Raw genomic sequence first — 22,419 nt, 5'->3', positions numbered from 1 at the left:
CATTAAAAAAAGTAAAACGTTAAAGTGCCATAACACTACACTGCACACACACAATTTTGCCCAACCGGTCGGTAAAGGATGAGAGCAAGAACAAACCACATGTGACAGATACTGGTTACGTTATTTAACTTATTACAGGAAGGTGCTTGGAACAGTGAGGAGGGTGGTATAAGACCCTCACTTGAATCCCAATTACTTGATTCCTTCACCTTGGTGGTAGCAATTTTTTTTCACATCACCCGCTTCTACAAGACGGGAATGAAGATTTCCACTGCTCCATTTTATTCCTGCTTTATAGGGAAGTGGATCCCAGCAGCATGTAGGTGCTCATAGGTTAGAGGCTGAAAACTGAGCAAAGCAGATAGCCCCAAATTGCTTTTTATATCTGATGTGGGGTTGACGTAGTTACTAAAAAGTTGGAAATAGTGTGGCCTATGTGTGGGGTATTTTTTAAATAAAATGCCTGCATACCTATGTTAATCCTCATGCTGGAACCATGCTATAAGAAAGTAATAAGGCATGGATAGTTCAGGAAACTGGCTGTAATAGGTTCTGCTGGTATTGATCCAATAAGTTTCTAGCACAGTTTCAGTGGCTACTCTCCCATGCTTGCCAAACCCCTGGAGATTAGAAGACCAGGAGTAGCATGGCAGTGGAGAACTCATGTAAATTCAGTGCTGACAGTCTGCATTCCCTTACAGGTAAGTCTCGATGTGAATACATTTCAGAAAGCAAAAAAAGGTTGTAAAAAATTTTACAAAATGACAAGCAAATATTTAGACATAGAAATATATATTTGTACTAAAAGTGAATGTTTAATAACAGAGTATCGAGTTCAGAATATATTATGACTCATGAGATGTATCAGTCAAGGCACAAATTCCAGTCTTGTCTTTAATAAATATACTATAAAAATACTAGCGAATGGACTCAAATTATTCCTTTAAAATAGTGTAGTAAATTGTTTTGCTGTAACCGTTTGGGTTTACTGCTTTTTCACAGACCACTTCTTTGTTTTAAGGTTAAAAAAAATGCAACACCACTTTTTAAAATATCAAATATTAATTAAAAGTCACAGTATTACTTTTCTCTTTCAGGTCCCTGCCAGAGGGCCTGAATATAAAAGGCACTATTGTTTAATATATTTTTAGCTTCCTGTGTTACATTTGTAGTATTTAATTTCTTGAGGTATAATGCAACTTTTGGTTCCTTACTCTAGATTTTTAAAAGCAATAAGAAGCTGGAAATATTTGAAAAGTAAAATGTTTTAAAATAACATTTTGAATTGCTTCTGTAATTATGTGCATTGCACAATGGGCACAGCAAAACAATTTCACTTAATTATATATTTTACTAAACTAAATTACAAGCAGAAGCATGATTGTTTTACTATATATAGATCTTTTTACATTTAAAACTGCAAAATGAGAAGAATGCTAATTTCATTTTCAACACCTTTTAACCAGTTTTTGGACACCCATTAAAGTAAAGTATTCTGAGATATATATATAAAAATAAATCTGCAAGATCAGAGACTGAAATCACTCACATTAATTCCTACAATAACTGTGTATATTTTCCCTAGAAAATGAATAACACAATATCATGTTCATGGAGGTAATAAGCTCCTACAAGTCTCCAGTAAATACCAACCATTACTTCAGCAGCTCTCATATGCTTTCTTCTTCCTAGAAGCCCATGAAAGTAGATAGAACACACCTCCAAAGCCTAAGTCAACAGATTTGGGCTTTTGAGCCACTAGGGAAGTACAGTAACTCCTCACTTAACATTGTAGTTATGTTCCTGAAAAATGCGACTTTAAGTGAAACAATGTTAAGCAAATCCAAGCTTGGTTGAGGTGGAGTCAGAGGGTGGGATATTGCCTTACTGCTAAATGATGAACTAGCAATTGGCTGAGCCCTCAAGGCTTAACCCATGGTTGTTAATGTAGCCTCACACTCTACAAGGCAGCACAAATGGAGGGAGGGGAGACAGCCTGGCAGACAGAGACACACCCTGTGTGTGTGAGAGATGTGCATTGCCCCTTTAAGTACGCTGACACCACTCTTAAATACACTACCTTGTTAAGTTAATCAGCAAGCTGAGACTGCAGCAGCTACTGCCAGGAAGCTTCCTCTGTCCTGAGCCCTGCAGTGTCTTCACCCCCCCCACCCAGCCCTGCTCAAGGGAGATGGGGTAAGCTGGGTGCAGGGGGAAGGGGACACCCTGATATTAGTCCCCCTCTCCTCCCCACCAGCAAGCAGGAGGCTCTGGAGAGCAGCTCCAAGGCAGAGGGCAGGAGCAGCACACAACAGTGGGGGGAAGGACAGCTGAACTGCTGGCAATTGATAGCCTGCTGGGCAGCTGCCGCACAGGGAACTTAGGGGAGCGGGGAGCTAATAAGGGGACTGCCGGTCCACCCTGGTTTCAAGCCCCCACCAGCTAGCGCCAACGGGCTGCTCTTCCTGCCAGAGTGGACAAAAAAGGCGGCTGCCAAACAACGTTATAAGGGAGGATTGAGCAACTTTAAACGAGCATGTTCCCTAATTGATCTGCAACATAACAATGTTAACCAGGACGACTTTAAGTGAGGAGTTACTGCAGTGAGTTACAAAGTCTAGGCCTGGGTCCCCACACGGACAACCTGCTAACAGTTCCTTCTCTTCTAGACTGAGGGGTCTCCAGTGTACACAATGCCTCTGCTGACTACAAATATGGCAGGTGCAGGGAAGATGAAAGCCAACAACCTCAATATCACCCAAAAACACAATGGCAGCTAATGCAGATTGGAAGACTAGTACAGTGTGTGCATGGTGAGCCTGCTTCCCCAGTGATCAGCCACATCCTGCACCAGCTTACATTTCCAGGTGGATTTATGCTGCAGCTCAAGGAAGAGTTCACTTTAGTAATCACAAGGTGGCAAACAAGAAGTGATCACAGAAGCCAGACTCATGTCCAAAAGAAACTTGTTGCAACCTCCTGGCCAGATACAGATGGGGGGAAAAAACCATCAACATCCCAGTCTAATAGCACCTGGAGATCCTAGCCTCCAGCTTACCACCTGAAGCAACAACAGGCAACACACACACTCTCCATTAAGGAGGCACGTACAATTCACCATATTTTCCCATCTGCCATTTGCATTACTGTTTTTTCTAGATAGAGCTTCAGCCAGCTGTTCCTCACCCACACCCCAATCTCTGGCAGACAGTGATAAAACGAATGGGCCTTATTTCTTTCCTCTCTTTAGAACAGCAGTAAGCTGCAACATGATGGGCATTAATAGGCTGTTGATCCATGACTTTTGTACATTATGGGCATGAAACTGATGGGAGAGTGTCTTCTTTCATACTCTGTTAATGCACAGCCTGGAGGGGTTTACTGCAGTTACAGTAAATATGCATAATTTGAAAAACAAATGTTTAAAGCTAATCTTTCAGAAGGACAAAGTGTGTGGGGGAGGGGAGGGGGGGCTATCCTCCCTTTATGGAAAGCATAAGCAAGGGAACATGTGTTAAACACTACATCTAAAATTTTTACTGTATAGCAAAATCAATTTTTCTAGCTCTCTCAATGACACCTTTCCCAAACCTCCTGGAGCCAAAATGGCCTTTCCAAAACAGGTTGTGGCCAGTTTGTTTCCTTTTTCTATTGGAAACTGGAAGCATTATATTCGACTAAATTAGCTTTTATTATAGAAAAGAGGGTAGAAAGTGGCAAGAAAGAGGCGCTAGCTTGACATTCTAGGGTGTGAAGAGACTATTTTAAACTGTCCCCTCCTAAACTTGGCCTCTTTATTCAATAAGCTGAACTCGGATCCTGATTCTCAAATCACATACAGTGTAAATCATACACACCAGTGTAAATCAGAAATAACTCCACTGTGGTCAGTGGCATTACACTGGTACAAAACAGATGAAGTGAGAGTAGTCTAAGGGCCTCATGCATCTCCTAGTACAGCTTCCTGCAGTCAAAGCAGGCCAGCTCCCCCGCAGTTCTTGGTGGGGAGGGAAAGTGCCACTGTGAGCCCTCAATGCAGGACTCAAAAGTTAAAGCACCACTTCTCCCAACCTCACACTGGCACTCAAGCTGGGCTGCTTTAAATTGTGTCTTTTATGTAGAAAGCTAAACTTGGAGCTGCAATAAAGCTTAGTTTTCAGTTTCTTGACTGAAAAGTCCAAGTTTAAGTAGGAGGCATTAGAAAGAGAGGGGTGTGTGGTGGACAAGAGAAACCCAGATATGTGCGAAAGAAAATCCTTCTGCCCATTGCAGAAGATGGGCTTCTTAAGGAATAAGGGAAATATAGTAAATCATTTCTTTCCTATTTCCAGTTTGTAACTGATTTAAAGAGCATAAGGGATATGTAACTACATCATGGCTATAAGGTCAAACTGTGTACCTTTGGGGGTTGGTGTACCACTAGGACATCACTAAAGATGTCCAACTGGTCAGTCCTAATATGGCTTTGGACAATCATCCAAATAAATAACAGACTGGCTGCTGGTCCCTTTGAGGTTGAAAGGAAAATTACCAATAATTTAGTGGGAGAATGGCCAGGCCCAAAATACATACATTCAAAAACAATTTGACCCTATTAGAAAATGTTCTAACCTACCATTAGGATATTGAAAACGCAAATTAAGTGATCTGTAATACAGTAAATCAATCAATCAAGAGCTCACTCTTAATACCCATATTTCTGAGGAAAAGTAGAATTAATATTTTTTTTCCAGTGATTTGTAGTATTCAGTTAAGACTTTCCAAGCTTTTGGAGCCATGAACCCATCAGGTGGATTTTCGCCTTCTCGAGCAAGCTTTCTCATGCGTGTTCCAGAGATGAAGTCAAATTCATCGTGCCTACCACAGAACAGATATATGGATGAAATCAGTAAAGTTAGTCTCCTTAAGTGCATCAAAGCCAAATCTTTTCAAATTTATTTTTTCTGCTATCCTCAGAATTTAATCTGAAAATTGCGATGTCTTCACTAACTCTGTAAGCACTAATGGCACAAATTTTTATCTACATGTGCAAATTTACCAGCAGCAATAAGAAGCAACGGGACCTCTATTAAATAAAGGACCTCTATTTTCACTATTACATTATATTATTAAATATAAAATACTTTTCTAAAAATAAGGAGAAGTATTTCTACTGTTTCCTAAATGTTGTTGTTTCTTAACCTTTTTGGTGAAGATCAAGCATAGCATTAGTTTCATATGTGCTAACTCCTTCGTCTGGGTGTTGTGTCCTGTGCTGGCAGGCAAACAGACTCCTCACATAGGTGTTTTCATCCCTTAGTTCTTTTATTTCATTTACAGACAAGTGATCTAAAATACTACAAAATTTTTCCTTTCTTCTGCTAAACTTCAACCCTTAAGAAATCCTTTAAATATTAAATATTATTTAAATATAATATGGGCTACTTTAAAGCAGATCATCATTCACTGTGTTACCTTTCTGGATTGTAAAAAATCATGGCCTTTTTTACTTTATTGTATGCTGCAACTCTGAAGGGAATGATTTCCACAGAGGCCAAGCCTGGTGCCATGCTAAGGACCTTCCCTCCTTGTGTGGGCTCATACAAATCTTTCTTGGTCTCTGGATGGGGCATGCCTGCAGGGTCTCGGCCCACAATGTAGAAATTGGCTCCAGCAATCATTCGAGCCCTACAGTGCCACTGAACCTGTGAAGGTGCAACACAAATACCATTATTTAAATGCAGGCCGACACTTGACACAGCACGTCAATATTTTTGTCTTGCTTTAATAAAAAATGTTTAAAAGCTAGGCAATGTCTTTATCTGGACAAGCATGAAAAGAATGACACTCTTCAGCAGGCTATTTGTTGTTTCTGGTTATAGATTTACCCACTTCACCTTCATCTACCACTGCTTTCACTTCCTCTACTTAAATAAAATGAAACTGGTCTAAAATTAAATTTCTGCAAAGGATGCATCTAGTGGAAATTGTACAGAAAGAAACTGATCTTGTTCTGTTTTTTACGGCTGTAAGAGTACATGAGATCATTTGTTCTCTCTGTCTGATCACAGAACTCCTTAAATGAAATGATGCATGAAAACTGAGAGGCCATAACTGGAAAAGGCTGAAGAGTGAACACTTTACAAGTCTCTTTATTTACTAATAGTTGAATATATGCCATAACTTAAGTATGGCTGGCTGGATAATTGGGGCCTCTTGTGAAACGGGAAAGACTAGGGCATCCTTAATTACTTTAATATTAATTCCTCTCTTTATTGGGACCACCAAGAACTGACTGCCATAGTCCTGATTACGTATGAGAGTTGCCCCAGCCTCTCCAGGAGGCCAGACAGAGCACCCCAGCCAGGCCTAGAATCCCAGCGATGCAAAGGTAAAGTAAAGCCACCTTTGCACCTCAGACCTCTCTTGAGTTGTCTCACCTGCAAGGGGCAGCACAGAATGTGGCTGGATATATATATACTCTCTGTGCCTCACAATCTGTACACTGTCTCTGCTCAGCTATATTCCCTTCCCTTTTGTCACCCTCTCAATATTTAAATAGAAATTGAGACAGTCCATCTTCAGTAAAAAATGTATAACCACCAAATGTCCTGCACCCCTGGGGTGCTGTGTAAATAATGCTAGTATTACTGAAATTACTAGTTTAAAAGGCTAAGTAATTCCCCCCAAAATAAATTACTATTCCTTTCTCTCAGGATTTATATAATACTGTAGTTCTATTTCCTAGTTATTTAATAGCCACGAGGCACAAACTTTTGTAAAAGCTCATGTGAAAGGAAGAGGCTGAAGGTTCCTACACTGCAGCCAAGTGACTGCCCAGCTGAGACAGGTATATGCTGCACAAGCATATGAAACTGTGAGGAAAGTTCTGATTCCTTCGTGCTTTTACCCTAACCTCCACATTTGCCTACCTCAGGATATTTATTCCTTAGCTTTAGGGAAAGAATTACTGGGGAAAATTGAAGTAATGACTGTCCATGACCAGAAAAGGAGTGGAAATTAATAAGGAGTCAAAAGCCCAGTTACCCATTACATCTCCACCATGCCTTGTGTAGCCTTCACCTTCAGCACAGGCCAGTTCTATAAGCTGTCACTGCCAACGTGGACCTCTCAGGAGATAGTGCCACGGGTTTATCTATAGCAGTTCCACTGCCTCCAAATAAAGTGTCCAGCACAAAATGAGTAGAGGGAGGAAGCAGGAATGGAAGGCAGATAGACTGAGGGGTGGGCACTACAAAGTAAAGAATTTACACCCTGCAAGCGGGTAGGAATGAGAATAGACCTATTGGGAGAATTCAGATGGCTCAGGGTAGAAGGAGGGAAAACTCATGGGAGACTTAACAAGTTGCCAGTACTGGAGGCCCAGATGGCAGACCTTGGTATTTCTGTGAGGTCTAGCCTTTTTAAAATTTGAACCCCTGGCTAATGTGATGATAAAACAAAGGTGCATTCATGTGGTGAACACTGAAGGAAATATGTAAACATATTGTATGACTATTAAAAAGTCCCTCATTCACTGATGCTTTGGGGGATAACACAGGTTCTCAAAGATGAGTGGGACAGTTTTATCATTTAGGAAGTCTGCTTTTAGATTACTTTGCTAAAAAGTTGTATTTATATTTGTATCAAATTAAGCTACAACATAGACTGGCACAAGCAGGGAAAAATGTAAGTAACTATATGAAAATGATTACCTGAAACATAGCTCAATAAAAATGGCTCTTATGTACTCCCTGTTTTTCAGTCATGTGTGTTTAGATTATGTCCAGATTACCAGGTTGCAGACCCAGTACGGCAAAATCTAATCTGATGATGTATGAAGCAAAATTTACAGCTGGACTTTTTCAGATATTGGTCTGATCTTTTAATCCTGTCAATTAGCAAATCTTATCGGACTTGTACTGTAAGCAGAGTTGATATGGAAGCTACTGATGAAGAATGAATAGGGTACCTCAGATATCACTTACTATGTCAGTTCTCTGAATAAAGCCATATTTATGGATTTAAAATTCTGTGAATACTTCAAGGTGTTGGTTGTTACTTAAGAAATACATTACCTCTGTTGGACCAGCATACAACATGGGAGAGGGGAAGATTGCAACAATAGTTGACTTTGGGTCTAGGACATGTTCCTCAAGCACGGCTGCATGCTGCTTCATTCGCCACGCTAGTGGCACATCATCCTCTTTGGTCCAGCCTCCCAGAGGGTGAAGCAGAAGCACAGGATGTTTGTAACCTCTTTCCAGCAGATGGCTTTTGGTGTCCTGCATGAGCAGAGCATGACCATTGTGGACAGGGTTGCGCAGCTGAAATGCGAATACGGCATCTAATCAAGAAAGATTCAGAACAGTGTCATAAGTCTGATAAGATGATTAACAACGGCACTAACCTGAACACCTAACAGGAAGTACATTTATACACTCTGTAAGTTATGAGCATCAAATTATGACAACCTCTACTGTTTATGTTCCCTGATATTATTATTTGTATGAATGATCTGTATTACCATCGTGCCTAGGAGCCCTAGTTATGGACCAGGATCCCATTGTGCTAGGTGCTGCACAAACACAGAACAAGAAAACAAAATAAGCAACTTTATCTTCACGTGGAATGGTTGCTACAATATTTAAATTACATATGTATTATTCCTCTTAAGTGCTCTGCGAAATCTTTTCATTGTGCACATTTTCTCTGAGGTTGATCTTGGTTATATCATCCTACTCTGGCCAATGTATTTTTCACCTTCTCATTAGAAAGTGTATTTCCAATCATCCTCTAAACTTCACTTCTGAAAATATTTGTTTGTTTGTTTTCAAAGTTCAATAAAATGCTTAGGGAGTTTGGAAAATCTACAATAAAAGCACCCACCTTCTAAAACAAGGTCAAATTTGTTATGCAGTGTTGTAGGTGACTCGTGGAACTTCTCTCCCCAGTGTGGGCATGTTTTGATGATTGGTCCCAGGATAAAAGCCCAAGATATGCACCTTAAGAAACTTAAACCTGCCTTCATCAAACAAGGACACACCACCAGAGAAGTAGATTGCATCATGGAACAGGCCACCCAAATACCCCAAGAGAACCTGCTTCAATAAAGTGAAGAAAAAGCTCCCCCAGCTTGTCACTTGGTACCCCACTGGAACTGTACCCCACACTGTAATTAAACAACTACAACCCACACTTGATGGGGACTACATCCTGAAAAATGTTTCCTGAACCTCCTCTTTTGGCCTTCAAACAACCCCCGAACCTCAACAAGCATTTCATAAGATGCAAGTTCCCCACCAACCAGGACACAACCCAAAGCAGCACCACACCCTGCCAGAACAACAGATGCAAAACCTGCTGACATATCTTCACTGCTATGATGATCGATCCCCCCCCACCCCCCGCAACACACCTTTCAAGTTCCGTGGGTTCTACACATGCATATCACAACACGTGATGTGCCTCATCCATAGAACTAAATGCCCCAGTAATAACTATGTGGGTGAAATGAGACAAACACTACGCTCTCAAATGAACTCACACAGAAAAATGTTAAAAGACAAAAACACTATCACTCATGGCTGAACTCTTTTCACAAAATGATCACTCCATATCTGCCCTCTCAAATCTGCCCAACATTTTCAAAAGATGAGCCTGGGAGCCTAAATAATTTTGGTAAACACTAAAAATCACAGACTGAAGAGAGACACCAGATTTGTGGCTTATTACAACCATCCGTAACCTACTAATCCCTATTTTTTGTCCTACGACTGCAGAGGTGTTAATGGGCCACTTCATCTTGAATGGCCCCTTAGGATATGTGTTAACTACTTAGGCTAAATAATCTGTTCCACCTTGTATTTAGCTGTGACACTCTGAGTATGTCTACACTGCAATTAAAAACCCACAGCTGGCCCATGCCAGTTGACTCCGGCTCGTGGGGCTTGGACTATTTAATTGTGATGTGGGTATTTGGGTTTGGGCTGCAGCTAGGGCTCTAGGGCCCTGCGAGGTGGGGGAGTTCCAGAACTCAGGATGCAGCCCGAGCCTGAACATCTACACTGCAATTAAACAGCCCTGTGAGCCCAAGCCAGCCAGGATCAGCCACGGGTGCGTCACTGCACTGTAGACATATCCTCTGAGTACCTTTCCCAGACCCGATGAAGAGCTCTGTGTAGCTCAAAAGCTTGTCTCTTACACTAACAGAAGTTGGTCCAATAAAGACATTACCTCACCCATCTAGTCTCTCTAATGTTGGTGAAGCCTTCCAGGAACCAACACAATGAAGCTTCAATATAGCGACAGGTTTCAGAGTAGCAGCCATGTTAGTCTGTATTCGCAAAAAGAAAAGGAGTACTTGTGGCACCTTAGAGACTAACCAATTTATCTGAGCATAAGCCTTCGTGAGCTACAGCTCACTTCACTGGATGCATAAAGTGGAAAGTACAATGAGCAGATTTTATATATACACACAGACCATGAAAAAATACACATTGTAAGGAGAGTGATCACTTAAGATGAGCTATTACCAGCAGGAGAGTGGGGTGGGGGGAGAGAAAACCTTTTGAAGTGATAATCAAGGTGGGCCATTTCCAGCACATTTCCAGGAGTTAACAAGAACGTCTGAGGAACATTGGGGGGGAGGGGGGGGAATAAACAAGCCATTTACAACACACACTTTGCTTCTCTACCAAAGAAAAAGGACACTAAATTATCTAAACTACTACATGCCACAAGGGGCCACAGCAATGGTTCCCTTAACCCACCCAGCAATATTGTTAATCTATCCAACTATACTCTTAACCCAGCAGAAGAATTTGTCCTACCTCGGGGCCTCTCCTTCTGCCCCTCCACCCCCACGAACATGATACAGTTCTGTGGTGACCTAGAATCCTATTTTCGACGTCTCCGACTCAAGGAATATTTCCAACACACCTCTGAACAACATACTAATCCACAGAGACCTTCCTACCAACACTACAAAAAGAAGGATTCTAGGTGGACTCCTTCTGAAGGCCGAAACAGCAGACTGGACTTCTACATAAAGTGCTTCCGCTGACGTGCACGGGCTGAAATTGTGGAAAAGCAGCATCACTTGCCCCATAACCTCAGCCGTGCAGAACACAATGCCATCCACAGCCTCAGAAACAACTCTGACATCATAATCAAAAAGGCTGACAAAGGAGGTGCTGTCATCATCATGAATAGGTCGGAATACGAACACGAGGCTGCTCAGCAGCTCTCCAACACCACTTTCTACAGGCCATTACCCTCTGATCCCACTGAGGGTACCAAAAGAAACTATAGCATTTGCTCAAGAAACTCCCTGAAAAAGTACAAGAACAAATCTGCACAGACACACCCCTGGAACCCCGACCTGGGGTATTCTATCTGCTACCCAAGATCCATAAACCTGGATCCATAAATCCTGGGCGCCCCATCATCTCAGGCATTGGCACCCTGACAGCAGGATTGTCTGGCTATGTAGACTCCCTCCTCAGGCCCTACGCTACCAGCACTCCCAGCTATCTTTGAGACACCACTGACTTCCTGAGGAAACTACAATCCATCAGTGAACTTCCTGAAAACACCATCCTGGCCACTATGGATGTAGAAGCCCTCTACACCAACATTCCACACAAAGATGGACTACAAGCCGTCAAGAACACTATCCCCAATAATGTCACGGCAAATCTGGTGGCTGGACTTTGTCCTTACCCATAACTATTTTACATTTGGGGACAATGTATACCTTCAGATCAGCGGCACTGCTATGGGTACCCGCATGGCCCCACAGTATGCCAACATTTTTATAGCTGACTTAGAACAACGCTTCCTCAGCTCTCGTCCCCTAATGCCCCTACTCTACTTGCACTATATTGATGACATCTTCATCATCTGGACCCATGGAAAAGAAGCCCTTGAGGAATTCCACCATGATTTCAACAATTTCCATCCCACCATCAACTTCAGCATGGTCCAGTCCACACAAGAGATCCACTTCCTGGACACTACAGTGCTAATAAGCGATGGTCACATAAACACCTCCCTATACCGGAAACCTACTGTCCACTATTCCTACCTACATGCCTCCAGCTTTCATCCAGACCACACCACACGATCCATTGTCTACAACCAAGCTCTACGATACAACCGCATTTGCTCCAACCCCTCAGACAGAGACAAACATCTACAAGATCTCTATCAAGCGTTCTTACAACTACAATACCCACCTGCTGAAGTGAAGAAACAAATTGACAGAGCCAGAAGAGTACCCAGAAGTCACCTACTACAGGACAGGCCCAACAAAAAAATAACAGAACACCACTAGCTGTCACCTTCAGCCCCCCAACTAAAACCTCTCCAACACATTATGAAGGATCTACAACCTATCCTGAAGGACGACGCATCACTCTCACAAATCTTGGGAGACAGGCCAGTCCTTGCCTACAGACAGCCCCCCAACCTGAAGCAAATACTCACCAGCAACCACACACCACACAACAGAACCACTAACCCAGGAACCTATCCTTGAAACAAAGCCCGTTGCCAACTGTACCCACATATCTATTCAGGGGACACCATCATAGGGCCTAATCACATCAGCCACACTATCAGAGGCTCTTTCACCTGCACATCTACCAATGTGATATATACCATCATGTGCCAGCAATGCCCCTCTGCCATGTACATTGGTCAAACTGGACAGTCTCTACGTAAAAGAATAAATGGACACAAATCACATGTCAAGAATTATAACAAAAAGAAAAGGAGTACTTGTGGCACCTTAGAGACTAAGCAATTTATTTGAGCATAAGCTTTCGTGAGCTACAGCTCACTTCATTGGATGCATACTGTGGAAACTGCAGAAGACATTATATACACAGAGACCATGAAACAATACCTCCTCCCACCCCACTCTCCTGCTGGTAATAGCTTATCTAAAGTGATCACTCTCCTTACAATGTGTATGATAATCAAGTTGGGCCAGTTCCAGCACAAATCCAGGTTTTCTCACCCTCCGCCCTCCCACACACAAACTCACTCTCCTGCTGGTAATAGCCCATCCAAAGTGACCACTCTCTTTACAATGTGTATGATAATCAAGGTGGGCCATTTCCAGCACAAATCCAGGTTTTCTCACCCCCCCCCCCAAAAAAAAAAAAACCACACACACACAAACTCACTCTCCTGCTGGTAACAGCCCATCCAAAGCGACCACTCTCCCCACAATGTGCACGATAATCAAGGTGGGTCATTTCCAGCACAAATCCAGGTCTTCTCACTCCCCTCCCCCCAAAACACACACACACAAACTCACTCTCCTGCTGGTAATAGCTCATCCAAACTGACCACTCTCCTTACAATGTATATGATAATCAAGGTGGGCCATTTCCAGCATAAATCCAAGTTTAACCAGAACGTCTGGGGGCGGGGGGGAGAGGGGTAGAAAAAAACAAGGGGAAATAGGCTACCTTGCATAATGACTTAGCAACTCCCAGTCTCTATTTAAGCCTAAGTTAATAGTATCCAATTTGCAAATGAATTCGAATTCAGCAGTTTCTCTCTGGAGTCTGGATTTGAAGTTTTTTTGTTGTAAGATAGCGACCTCCCACCTTGATTATCATAAAAAGAAAAGGAGTAGTTGTGGCACCTTAGAGACTAACCAATTTATTTGTCTCTAAAGGTCTCTAAGGTGCCACAAGTACTCCTTTTCTTTTTGCGAATACAGACTTACATGGCTGTTACTCTCAAACCTTGATTATCATGCACATTGTAGGGAGAGTGGTCACTTTGGATAAGCTATTACCAGCAGGAGAGTGAGTTTGTGTGTGTGTGTTTTGGGGGGAGGGGAGTGAGAAAGCCTAGATTTGTGCTGGAAATGGCCCACCTTGATTTTCATACACATTGTAAGGAGAGTGGTTACTTTGGATAAGCTATTACCAGCAGGAGAGTGAGTTTGTGTGTGTAGTTTTTGAAAAAGGGGGGGGGGTTGAGAAAACCTGGATTTGTGCTGGAAATGGCCCACCTTGATTATCATACACATTGTAAAGAGACTGGTCACTTTGGATGGGCTATTACCAGCAGGAGAGTGAGTTTGGGGGTGGGAGGGGCGGAGGGTGAGAAAACCTGGATTTGTGCTGGAAGTGGCCCAACTTGATTATCATACACATTGTAAGGAGAGTGATCACTTTAGATAAGCTATTACCAGCAGGAGAGTGGGGTGGGAGGAGGTATTGTTTCATGGTCTCTGTGTATATAATGTCTTCTGCAGTTTCCACAGTATGCATCCGATGAAGTGAGCTGTAGCTCACGAAAGCTTCTGCTTAAATAAATTGGTTAGTCTCTGAGGTGCCACAAGTACTCCTTTTCTTTCTTCAATATAGCAACACTCTTCATCTGCCAAGAAAGTTCTGTCTTGTGGGTGTCACAGGTTCCATCCTCTCCCCCTTTTTATTTGGGGTGACAACAGATCTCAGTGGCAGGAAGAAAGTGGGGTCAGCTGTTATGGTGCTCCCTGCTTAACCAGGGAGGCATGTATAGGGGAAAAATCAGACTGAATTTGGTACAAATAGCATGCCTTTCCATGACAAGCCTGTGATTTCCAGTGAAGCCTCAACTATACAGTACTAATATATTATTATTTGTATTAATAAGAATATTTTCTATCTACACTATGATGAGAAAACTGCAAAGCCCTTGAAGTTATTTATTATTAGATGCAGAAATTTAGAAGAGAAGACTAAACCAAGTCTTATATTTAGATCTACAATATGATTTCATTTTTGGGCTGATCATAAAGAGAACTGTTAACTATTCTGTGACGGGTTGGATCACAGAAACCCCCTGGGAGTTGCCACCTGATGTGCCAAGACTACTTCTGCTCCTGCTTTCCTGCCCTGTCAGCTTAGGACTTCACTGTCCTGCCTAGTTTGAGCCAGACCCACTAGCCTGCTGCAAACCCAGACCCAGGTCTGAACCACGTCCCCTAACAGCTGTAGGCTTAACTGAAAGCAATTTAAGAAGTGTTCCTGCCTTTAACACTCAGATGCCCAACTCCCAATGGGGTCCAAACCCCAAATAAATCCATTTTACCCTGTATAAAGCTTATACAGGGTAAAATCATAAATTGTTCACCCTCTATAACACTGATAGAAAGGTATTCACAGATGTTTGCACCTCCCCCTCCCCAGGTATTAATACATACTCTGTGTTAATTAATAAGTAAAAAGTGATTTTATTAAATACAGAAAGTAGGATTTAAGTGGTTCTAAATAGTAACTGACAGAACAAAGTGAATTACCAAGCAAAATAAAATAAAACACGCAAGTCTACGTCTAGTATAGTCAGAAAACTGAATACAGATAAAATCTCACCCTTAGAGATGTTTCAATACATTTCTTTCACAGACTGGACACCTTCCTAGTCTGGGCACAATCCTTTCCCCTGGTACAGCCCTTGTTCCAGCTCAGGCGGTAGCTAGGGATTCCTCATGATGGCTGCCCCTTTGTTCTGTTCCACCCACTTATAGATCTTTTGCATAAGGCGGGAATCCTTTGTCCCTCTGGGTTCTCATCCCTCCTTCTCAATAGAAAAACACCATGTTAAAGATGGATTTCAGTTCAGGTGACATGATCACATGTCACTGTTAGACCCCAAGCCTTCATTCCTCCCAGCCTGACTCACAGGAAGGCCTGCAAGCAAACAGAGCCATCCACAGTCAATTGTCCTGGTTGATGGGAGCCATTAAGATTCCAAACCATCATTAATGGCCCACGCTTTGCATAACTACAATAGGACCTCAGAGTTATATTTCATATTTGTAGTTTCAGATACAAGAGTGATACATTTACACAAATAGGATGACCACACTCAGTAGATTATAAGCTTTGTAATGATACCTTACAAGAGACCTTTTGCATGAAGCATATTCCGGTTACATTATATTCACACTCATTAGCATATTTTTATAAAATCATTTAGAGCGCAACATCACATATTCACATACTTTTTGATCAACCTCAGCAAAATAATTCAATGCAAGAAGTCTGTGAAATGTCTAATTTTCACATCACACACGTGCAACAGGAACAGACCTATTAGAATTTTTTAAGGTAGTTTGCATGCTGAAAATTACCTAGCAGGAAATTATCTAGTTTAAGCTCCACTTTATTATAATTAGTCTTGTGATATTTGTCTCAAAGTGAGGCTCTTTTAGAGGGAGACAAAGGATAATTAGGCACTAGCCCGGCTGAGACTGTGAAGAGGGTGTAATATCACAAAGTCATACGCTTACCAGCATTCATTTCTTTAAACTTCTGTCTGAGCTCCAGTGGCGTCAGGCGGTATTGATCCAGTCCATCATTCCATTTTATTTTCTCTAACACAAGAAGATCACCACCAGCCAACCAATCCCCACTTTCCATCACCATCTACGAATCATAAACATACACACACATACATATATTAGTCACGGGATATCTGCTAAATACTAAAACATTTGTATTCATTTTCTCTTTCATTAAATGCCTCCACAGTACAACTATCAGTGACTTACTGAGTGGCTGCATCTAACCTAAGTGTTTCCCTCCTTGAAATGCAAGGCTAGAGGGGACCTTGTCAGGTCATCTAGGCTGAGGTAGGACCAAGTATCCTGACAAGCGATTGTCTAACCAGTTCTTAAAAACCTCCAGAATGATGGGGATTCCACCACCTCCCTTTGAAGTTTAGTTCAGTGTTCAACTATCCATATAGTTAGAAAGTTTTTCCTAATATCTAACCTAAATCTCCCTTGCTGCAGAGTAAGTCCATTATATCTTGTCCTACCTTGAGTGGAGATGGAAAACAATTGAATACGTCCTCTTTATAACAACTCTAAACATATTTAAAGGCTATCAGGTCCCCCTCCTCTCTGCCCCTAAACCAAGACTTCTTTTCTCAAGACTGAACATGTCCAGTTCTTTTAACCTTTCCTCAGGGGTCAGGTTTTCTAAATTTTTTACCATTTTTGTTGCTCTCCTCTGGACTCTCTCCAATTTGTCCACATCTTTCTTAAAGTGTGGAGCCCAGACTGGACACAGTAGTGCAGGTGAGGCCTCACCAGGACTGAGCAGAGCAGGACAATAACTGCCTGTGCCTTACATACAACACTCTTGTTAACAGAACTCAGAATATTAGCCTTTTTTACAATTGAATCACATTGTTGGCTCATATTCAATTTGTAATTCTCTTCAACCCCCAGATCTTTTTCAGCAGTACTACTGCCTAGCCTGTTATTTACTATTCTGTAGTTGTGCATTTGATTTTTCCTTCCAAGTGAAGTACTTTGCACTTGTCTTTCCCGAGGCCTGGTCTACACTAGGAAGTTAGGTTGGTATAACTACATTGCTCAGGGGTGTGAAAAAGCCACACCCCTGAGCAATGCAGTTAAATCAGCCTAACCCCCAGTTTAGACAGTGCTAGGTCGATGGGAGAATTCTCCCATCATACTAGCTACCACCTCTTGGAGAAGTACATTACCTATAGCGACGGGAGAACCCCTCCTGTCAGAGTAGGCAGCATCTTCACTGAAGCTCTACAGTGGTGCAGATGCAGTGGTACAGGTGTGTTGGCTGCAGTGTTTTCAGTATAGACAAGCGCTAAATTTCATCTTCTTGATTTCAGACCAATTTTCCAATTTGTCAAAGTTGTTTTGAATTCTAATCCTGTCCTCCAAAGTGCTTACAACCCCTCCCAGTTTGGTGTAATCTGTGGATTTCATAACATACTCTACACTTCATTATCCAAGCCATTAATGGAAATACAGTAACTCCTCATTTAACGTTATAGTTATGTTCCTGAAAAGTGCAACTTTAAGCGAAACAATGTTAAGCGAATCCAATTTCCCCATAAGAATTAATGTAAATGGGGGGGGTTAGGTTCCAGGGAAATTTTTTTTTTGCCAGACAAAAGACTACACACACACACACACACACACACACACAGTGTATAAGTTTTAAACAAACAATTTAATACTGTACACAGCGATGATGATTGTGAAGCTTGGTTGAGGTGGTGGGGTCAGAGGGTGGGATATTTCCCAGGGAATGCCTTACTGCTAAATGATGAACTAGCAATTGGCTGAGCCCTCAAGGGTTAACTCGTTTTTAATGTAGCCTCACACTCTTCAAAGCAGCACGAATGGAGGGAGGGGAGACAGCATGGCAGAGACAGAGACACACCCTGTGTGTGAGAGAGAGATGCGCATTTTCCCTTTAAGTACGCAGACACCACTCTTAAGTACACTACCTTGTTAAGTTAATCAGCAAGCTGAGACCGCAGCAGCTGCTGCCAGGAAGCTCCCTCCATCCTGAGCCCTGTCATGTCCCCGTCCCCCCCTGCTCTACGGATATGGGGTAAGCGGGGTACAGGAGCAGAAGGGAGGGGGACACCCTGACATTAGCCCCCCTCTCCTCCCCACCACCAAGCAGGAGGCTCTGGAGAGCAGCTCCAAGGCAGAGGGCAGGAGCAGCACATGGCAGTGTGGGGGAAGGACAGCTGCTGCATAGGGAACTTAGGGGGGCTGTCGATCCACCCTGGTTCCAAGCCCTCACCAGCTAGCTGCAATGGGCTGCTCTTCCTGCAAGCAGTGGACAAAGCAGGCGGTTGCTAAACGACATTATAAGGGATCATTGCACAACTTTAAACGAGCATGTTCTCTAATTGATCAGCAACATAACAACGTTAACTGGGACTACTTTAAAGTGAGGAGTTACTGTATAGAATAGTACCAGACCCAAGACAGACCCCTGAGGGACCCCACTAGATAGGTCCCCCAGTTTTACAGCAAGTCATTGATAACTGTTTTTTACTTATGGTCTTTCAACCAGTTATGCGCTCACCTTATAATCATTTCAACTAGACCACATTCCCCTAGTTTGCTCATGAGAATGGTATGTGGGACTGTGTCAAAAGTCTTACTAAAATAAAAATATATCATGTCTACAGCTTCCCCTGATCCATAGGCCAGTAACCCTGTCAAAGACGGAAATAGGTTGGTTTGGCATGATTTGTTCTTGACAAATCCATGCTGGCTCTTCCTTACAACCTTATAATCCTCCAGGTGCTTACAAATTGATTAATAATTTGTTTCAGTATCTTTCCGGATATTGAAGTTAGGCTGCCTGGTTAATAATTCCGGAATCTCTTTGTTCCCCTTTTTAACAATAGGTACAATGTTTGTCCTTCTCCAGTTGTCTGGGTCCTGCATCATCCTCCATGAGTGTGCAAAGATAATATTAAATAGTTACAGTATTGCTTCAGATAGTTCAGGGGCGGGCAAATTTTTTGGCCTGAGGGCTGCATCGGGTTTCTGAAATTGTATGGAGGGCCAGTTAGGGGAGGCTTTGCCTCCCCAAACAACCAGGCATGGCCTGACCTGCGCCCCCCAATCTGACCCCTCCTGCTTCTCACTCCCGACAGCCCCCCCCCCGGGGACCCCTGCCCCATCCAGCCCCCACTCTGTGTCCCCTGACTGCCCCCTGCCGGCCCATCCAAACCCCCCTCTCCTTCCTGACTGCCCCCCTGGGAACCCTGCCACATCCAACCACCCCTTCTCCCTGTCCCCTGACTGCCCCTCCCAGGACCCCGTCTCCTGACTGCCCCCACATCCAACCCCGTTCCCTGCCCTCTGACTACCCTGACCCCTACCCACACCCCTGATCACCCCCCCCGAACTCCCCTGCCCTCCATCCAACGCCCCCTGCTCCCTGCCCCCTTACCGCGCTGCCTGGAGCGCCGGTGGCTGGCGGCGCAGCTGCACCAGGACAGGCAGCTGCACCGCGCAGCACAGAGCACTGGGTCAGGCCCTGGCTCTTCAGCTGCGCTGCCCCAGGAGCTCGCAGCCCCGCCACCCAGAGCATTGTGCTGGCGGTACAGTGAGCTGAAGTTGTGGGGGAGGAGGAACAGCGGGGGAGGGGCTGGGCAGGACGGTTCCCCGGGCCGGATGTGGCCCGCAGGCTGTAGTTTGCCCACCTCTGAGCTAGTTCCTTAAGTATCCTAGGAGAATTTCATCATGCCCTGCTGATTTGAATGCATCTATCTAAATGTCCTTGAACCTGTTATTTCCTTATTCTAGCTAGCGTTCCTTCCCCCTTGTTGTTAATATTAATTGTGTTGAGTATCAGGTCACCATTAACCATTCTAATGATGACTGAAGCAAAAACAGGCATTAAACAATTCAGCCTTCTTGAGGTCATTTGTTATCAGCCCTCCTTCCCTGCTAAGTAGTGGACCTACACTTCCCCTCATTTTTCTCTTGCTCATATTGTATTTATAGATCCTCTTCTTATCACCTTTTATGTCCTTTGCTTGGTGTAACTCATTTTGTGCCTTAGCCCTTCTGATTTTGTCCCTACATGCTTGTGCTATTCTTTTGTACTCCTCGTCAGCAATTTGTTTATGTCTCCACTTTTTGTAGGATTGCTTTTTGATTTTCTGATCATTAAACAGCTCCTGATAGAGCCATATTGACCTCTTACTATTCTTCCTATCTTTCCTTTGCATTGGGATAGTTAGCTGCTGTGCCTGTAATATGGTCTCTTTAAGAAACTGTCAACTCTTCGGAATTCCTTTTTCCCTTAGATTTTCTTCGCATGGCAACATACCTACCAGTTCAGTTCAAGTATGCTTTTTGAAGTCCATTGTCTTTATTCTGCTGCTCTTACTCTTTCCTTTGGATCATGAAATCTATCATTTCCTCATCACTTTCACCCAAATACTGGATGATACTTTCAAAAACATTTTATTTAGGCATGATTCTGCTTATATATTTAAATCTTCCTTGTTTTTGTGTTTTAATTACTGGATACATTTTCTTTTGGAAAAGTCAGGATGTAAAACACTAAGTAAAAGTAACAGACAAGGTTAAATGCACCTCAGGCTCCACGCAACCTGATGGTAGAAAGTCTGCCAGGAGAGGAAACAAGCAGCAATAAAAAGTAGAAACAAACAGTCTTCCTTCTTCTGGGTGGGGAATTGTAGTGCTCCGGCAAAGTTCAAGTAGCACACAGCACTAGCTGAGGAGGGGCTGTTGCAAGGGTGACCCAAAATGCTTCCATTCAGTGGGTCCTTTCAATAACTCCTGCAATGGGACGCCTGTGGAGTTCCTGGCAGACTTTAGAGTTCAAAATGTGACCTATATAGCACTCTGAAGTTAACTCAAAAGACGAACAACAGTATCAGTCAACTCCGGTAAGTGCCACTGAAGCAGCTTTGAAATGCCTAGGAATTGTGCTGTATTGTAGTCTTTCATCTAGCATGTATTTGTCTGGTATCTTGTCGTTCTTTTAACAAATGCCACCCAACTGGCATAGCTCCACTGGGCCCAATTACAGCTATACTGATTTACATCAGCCGATGTTCTGGATCTTGGCCTTCACACTGCATGTTTTGTTTCTCTTTTCTGCATTAAATGCCCAGTATTCATGGGGTTCTTTTCTTCCTGGCAATTTCACAGTGGTCCCCACAGCCACTGGCATTGTTACACCAATTCCCACAAATAAAAAAAACATAGCACTATCAGATCAAAACACCTTATTGTTTTCATTATGCATAAGCAGAACTGACATGACTGCTGGTTTTGAAAGTAGACAGTCAGTCAAAGTTGGCTACTCATTTTAAGCAAAGACACTAACTAATATGTACCACATACTAATGAAAGATTTCAGAGTAACAGCCGTGTTAGTCTGTATTCACAAAAAGGAGTACTTGTGGCACCTTAGAGACTAACCAATTTATTTGAGCATGAGCTTTCGTGAGCTACAGCTCACTTCATCAGATGCATACCGTGGAAACTGCAGCAGACTTTATATATACACACAGAGAATATGAAACAATACCTTCTCCCACCCCACTGTCCTGCTGGTAATAGCTTATCTAAAGAAATCATCAGGTTAAAATTTGTGTTTTTGTTCAGAGGAGGTGGGTAAAGATAAGATGCAGAAAATTTAAAAAAATCCCAACATTCTTCTATGATTAGTAGAAAGAAGTAAAAAGCACCATTCAAAGTTCATTTTAATTATGTTTTGTTTCATGCCTCAATTCTAGCTCTCAGCCAGTGATTTGCCATGCTAGAATGTTGAATAGCATCACAGAGAAAACCAAAACACTGATTCATGGAAATTTAGGGAGTGAAAGTATTAGATCAATGTGAACATGTTTTAGCTAAAAAGCAAAACAAAACAAAAAAACCCCAGCAACTGTACTTATGTATATAATGAGCTTTTGTAGAAAACTCTCCAGCTTTTTTGTCAGGTTTCAGAGTAACAGCCGTGTTAGTCTGTATTCGCAAAAAGAAAAGGAGTACTTGTGGCACCTTAGAGACTAACCAATTTATTTGAGCATGAGCTTTCGTGAGCTGTAGCTGTAGCTCACGAAAGCTTATGCTCAAATAAA

The 22,419-nt window shown here is 42.7% G+C and overlaps 1 protein-coding gene across 4 annotated transcripts in view; it reads right to left on the bottom strand.

Moving 5' to 3' along the window:
* Positions 1 to 682: 682 nt before the first annotated feature.
* Positions 683 to 22,419, bottom strand: part of PAPSS2 (3'-phosphoadenosine 5'-phosphosulfate synthase 2) — an 89,311-nt gene continuing 67,574 nt past the window's right edge. For all 4 annotated transcript variants that reach the window (XM_077822338.1, XM_077822339.1, XM_077822341.1 and 1 more), the window contains 4 exons: positions 16,283 to 16,418; positions 8,058 to 8,326; positions 5,455 to 5,684; positions 683 to 4,857 (listed from right to left, as the gene is read on the bottom strand). In XM_077822338.1, coding sequence (XP_077678464.1) covers positions 4,716 to 4,857; positions 5,455 to 5,684; positions 8,058 to 8,326; positions 16,283 to 16,418 — 777 coding nt within the window. In that variant the 3' untranslated portion in view covers positions 683 to 4,715. The remainder of the gene's footprint in view (positions 4,858 to 5,454; positions 5,685 to 8,057; positions 8,327 to 16,282; positions 16,419 to 22,419) is intronic.

This window comes from Eretmochelys imbricata, chromosome 7, assembly GCF_965152235.1.
Source record: "Eretmochelys imbricata isolate rEreImb1 chromosome 7, rEreImb1.hap1, whole genome shotgun sequence".
NCBI classification, from domain to species: domain Eukaryota; kingdom Metazoa; phylum Chordata; order Testudines; family Cheloniidae; genus Eretmochelys; species Eretmochelys imbricata.
This window is presented reverse-complemented; position numbering and strand designations above follow the sequence as displayed.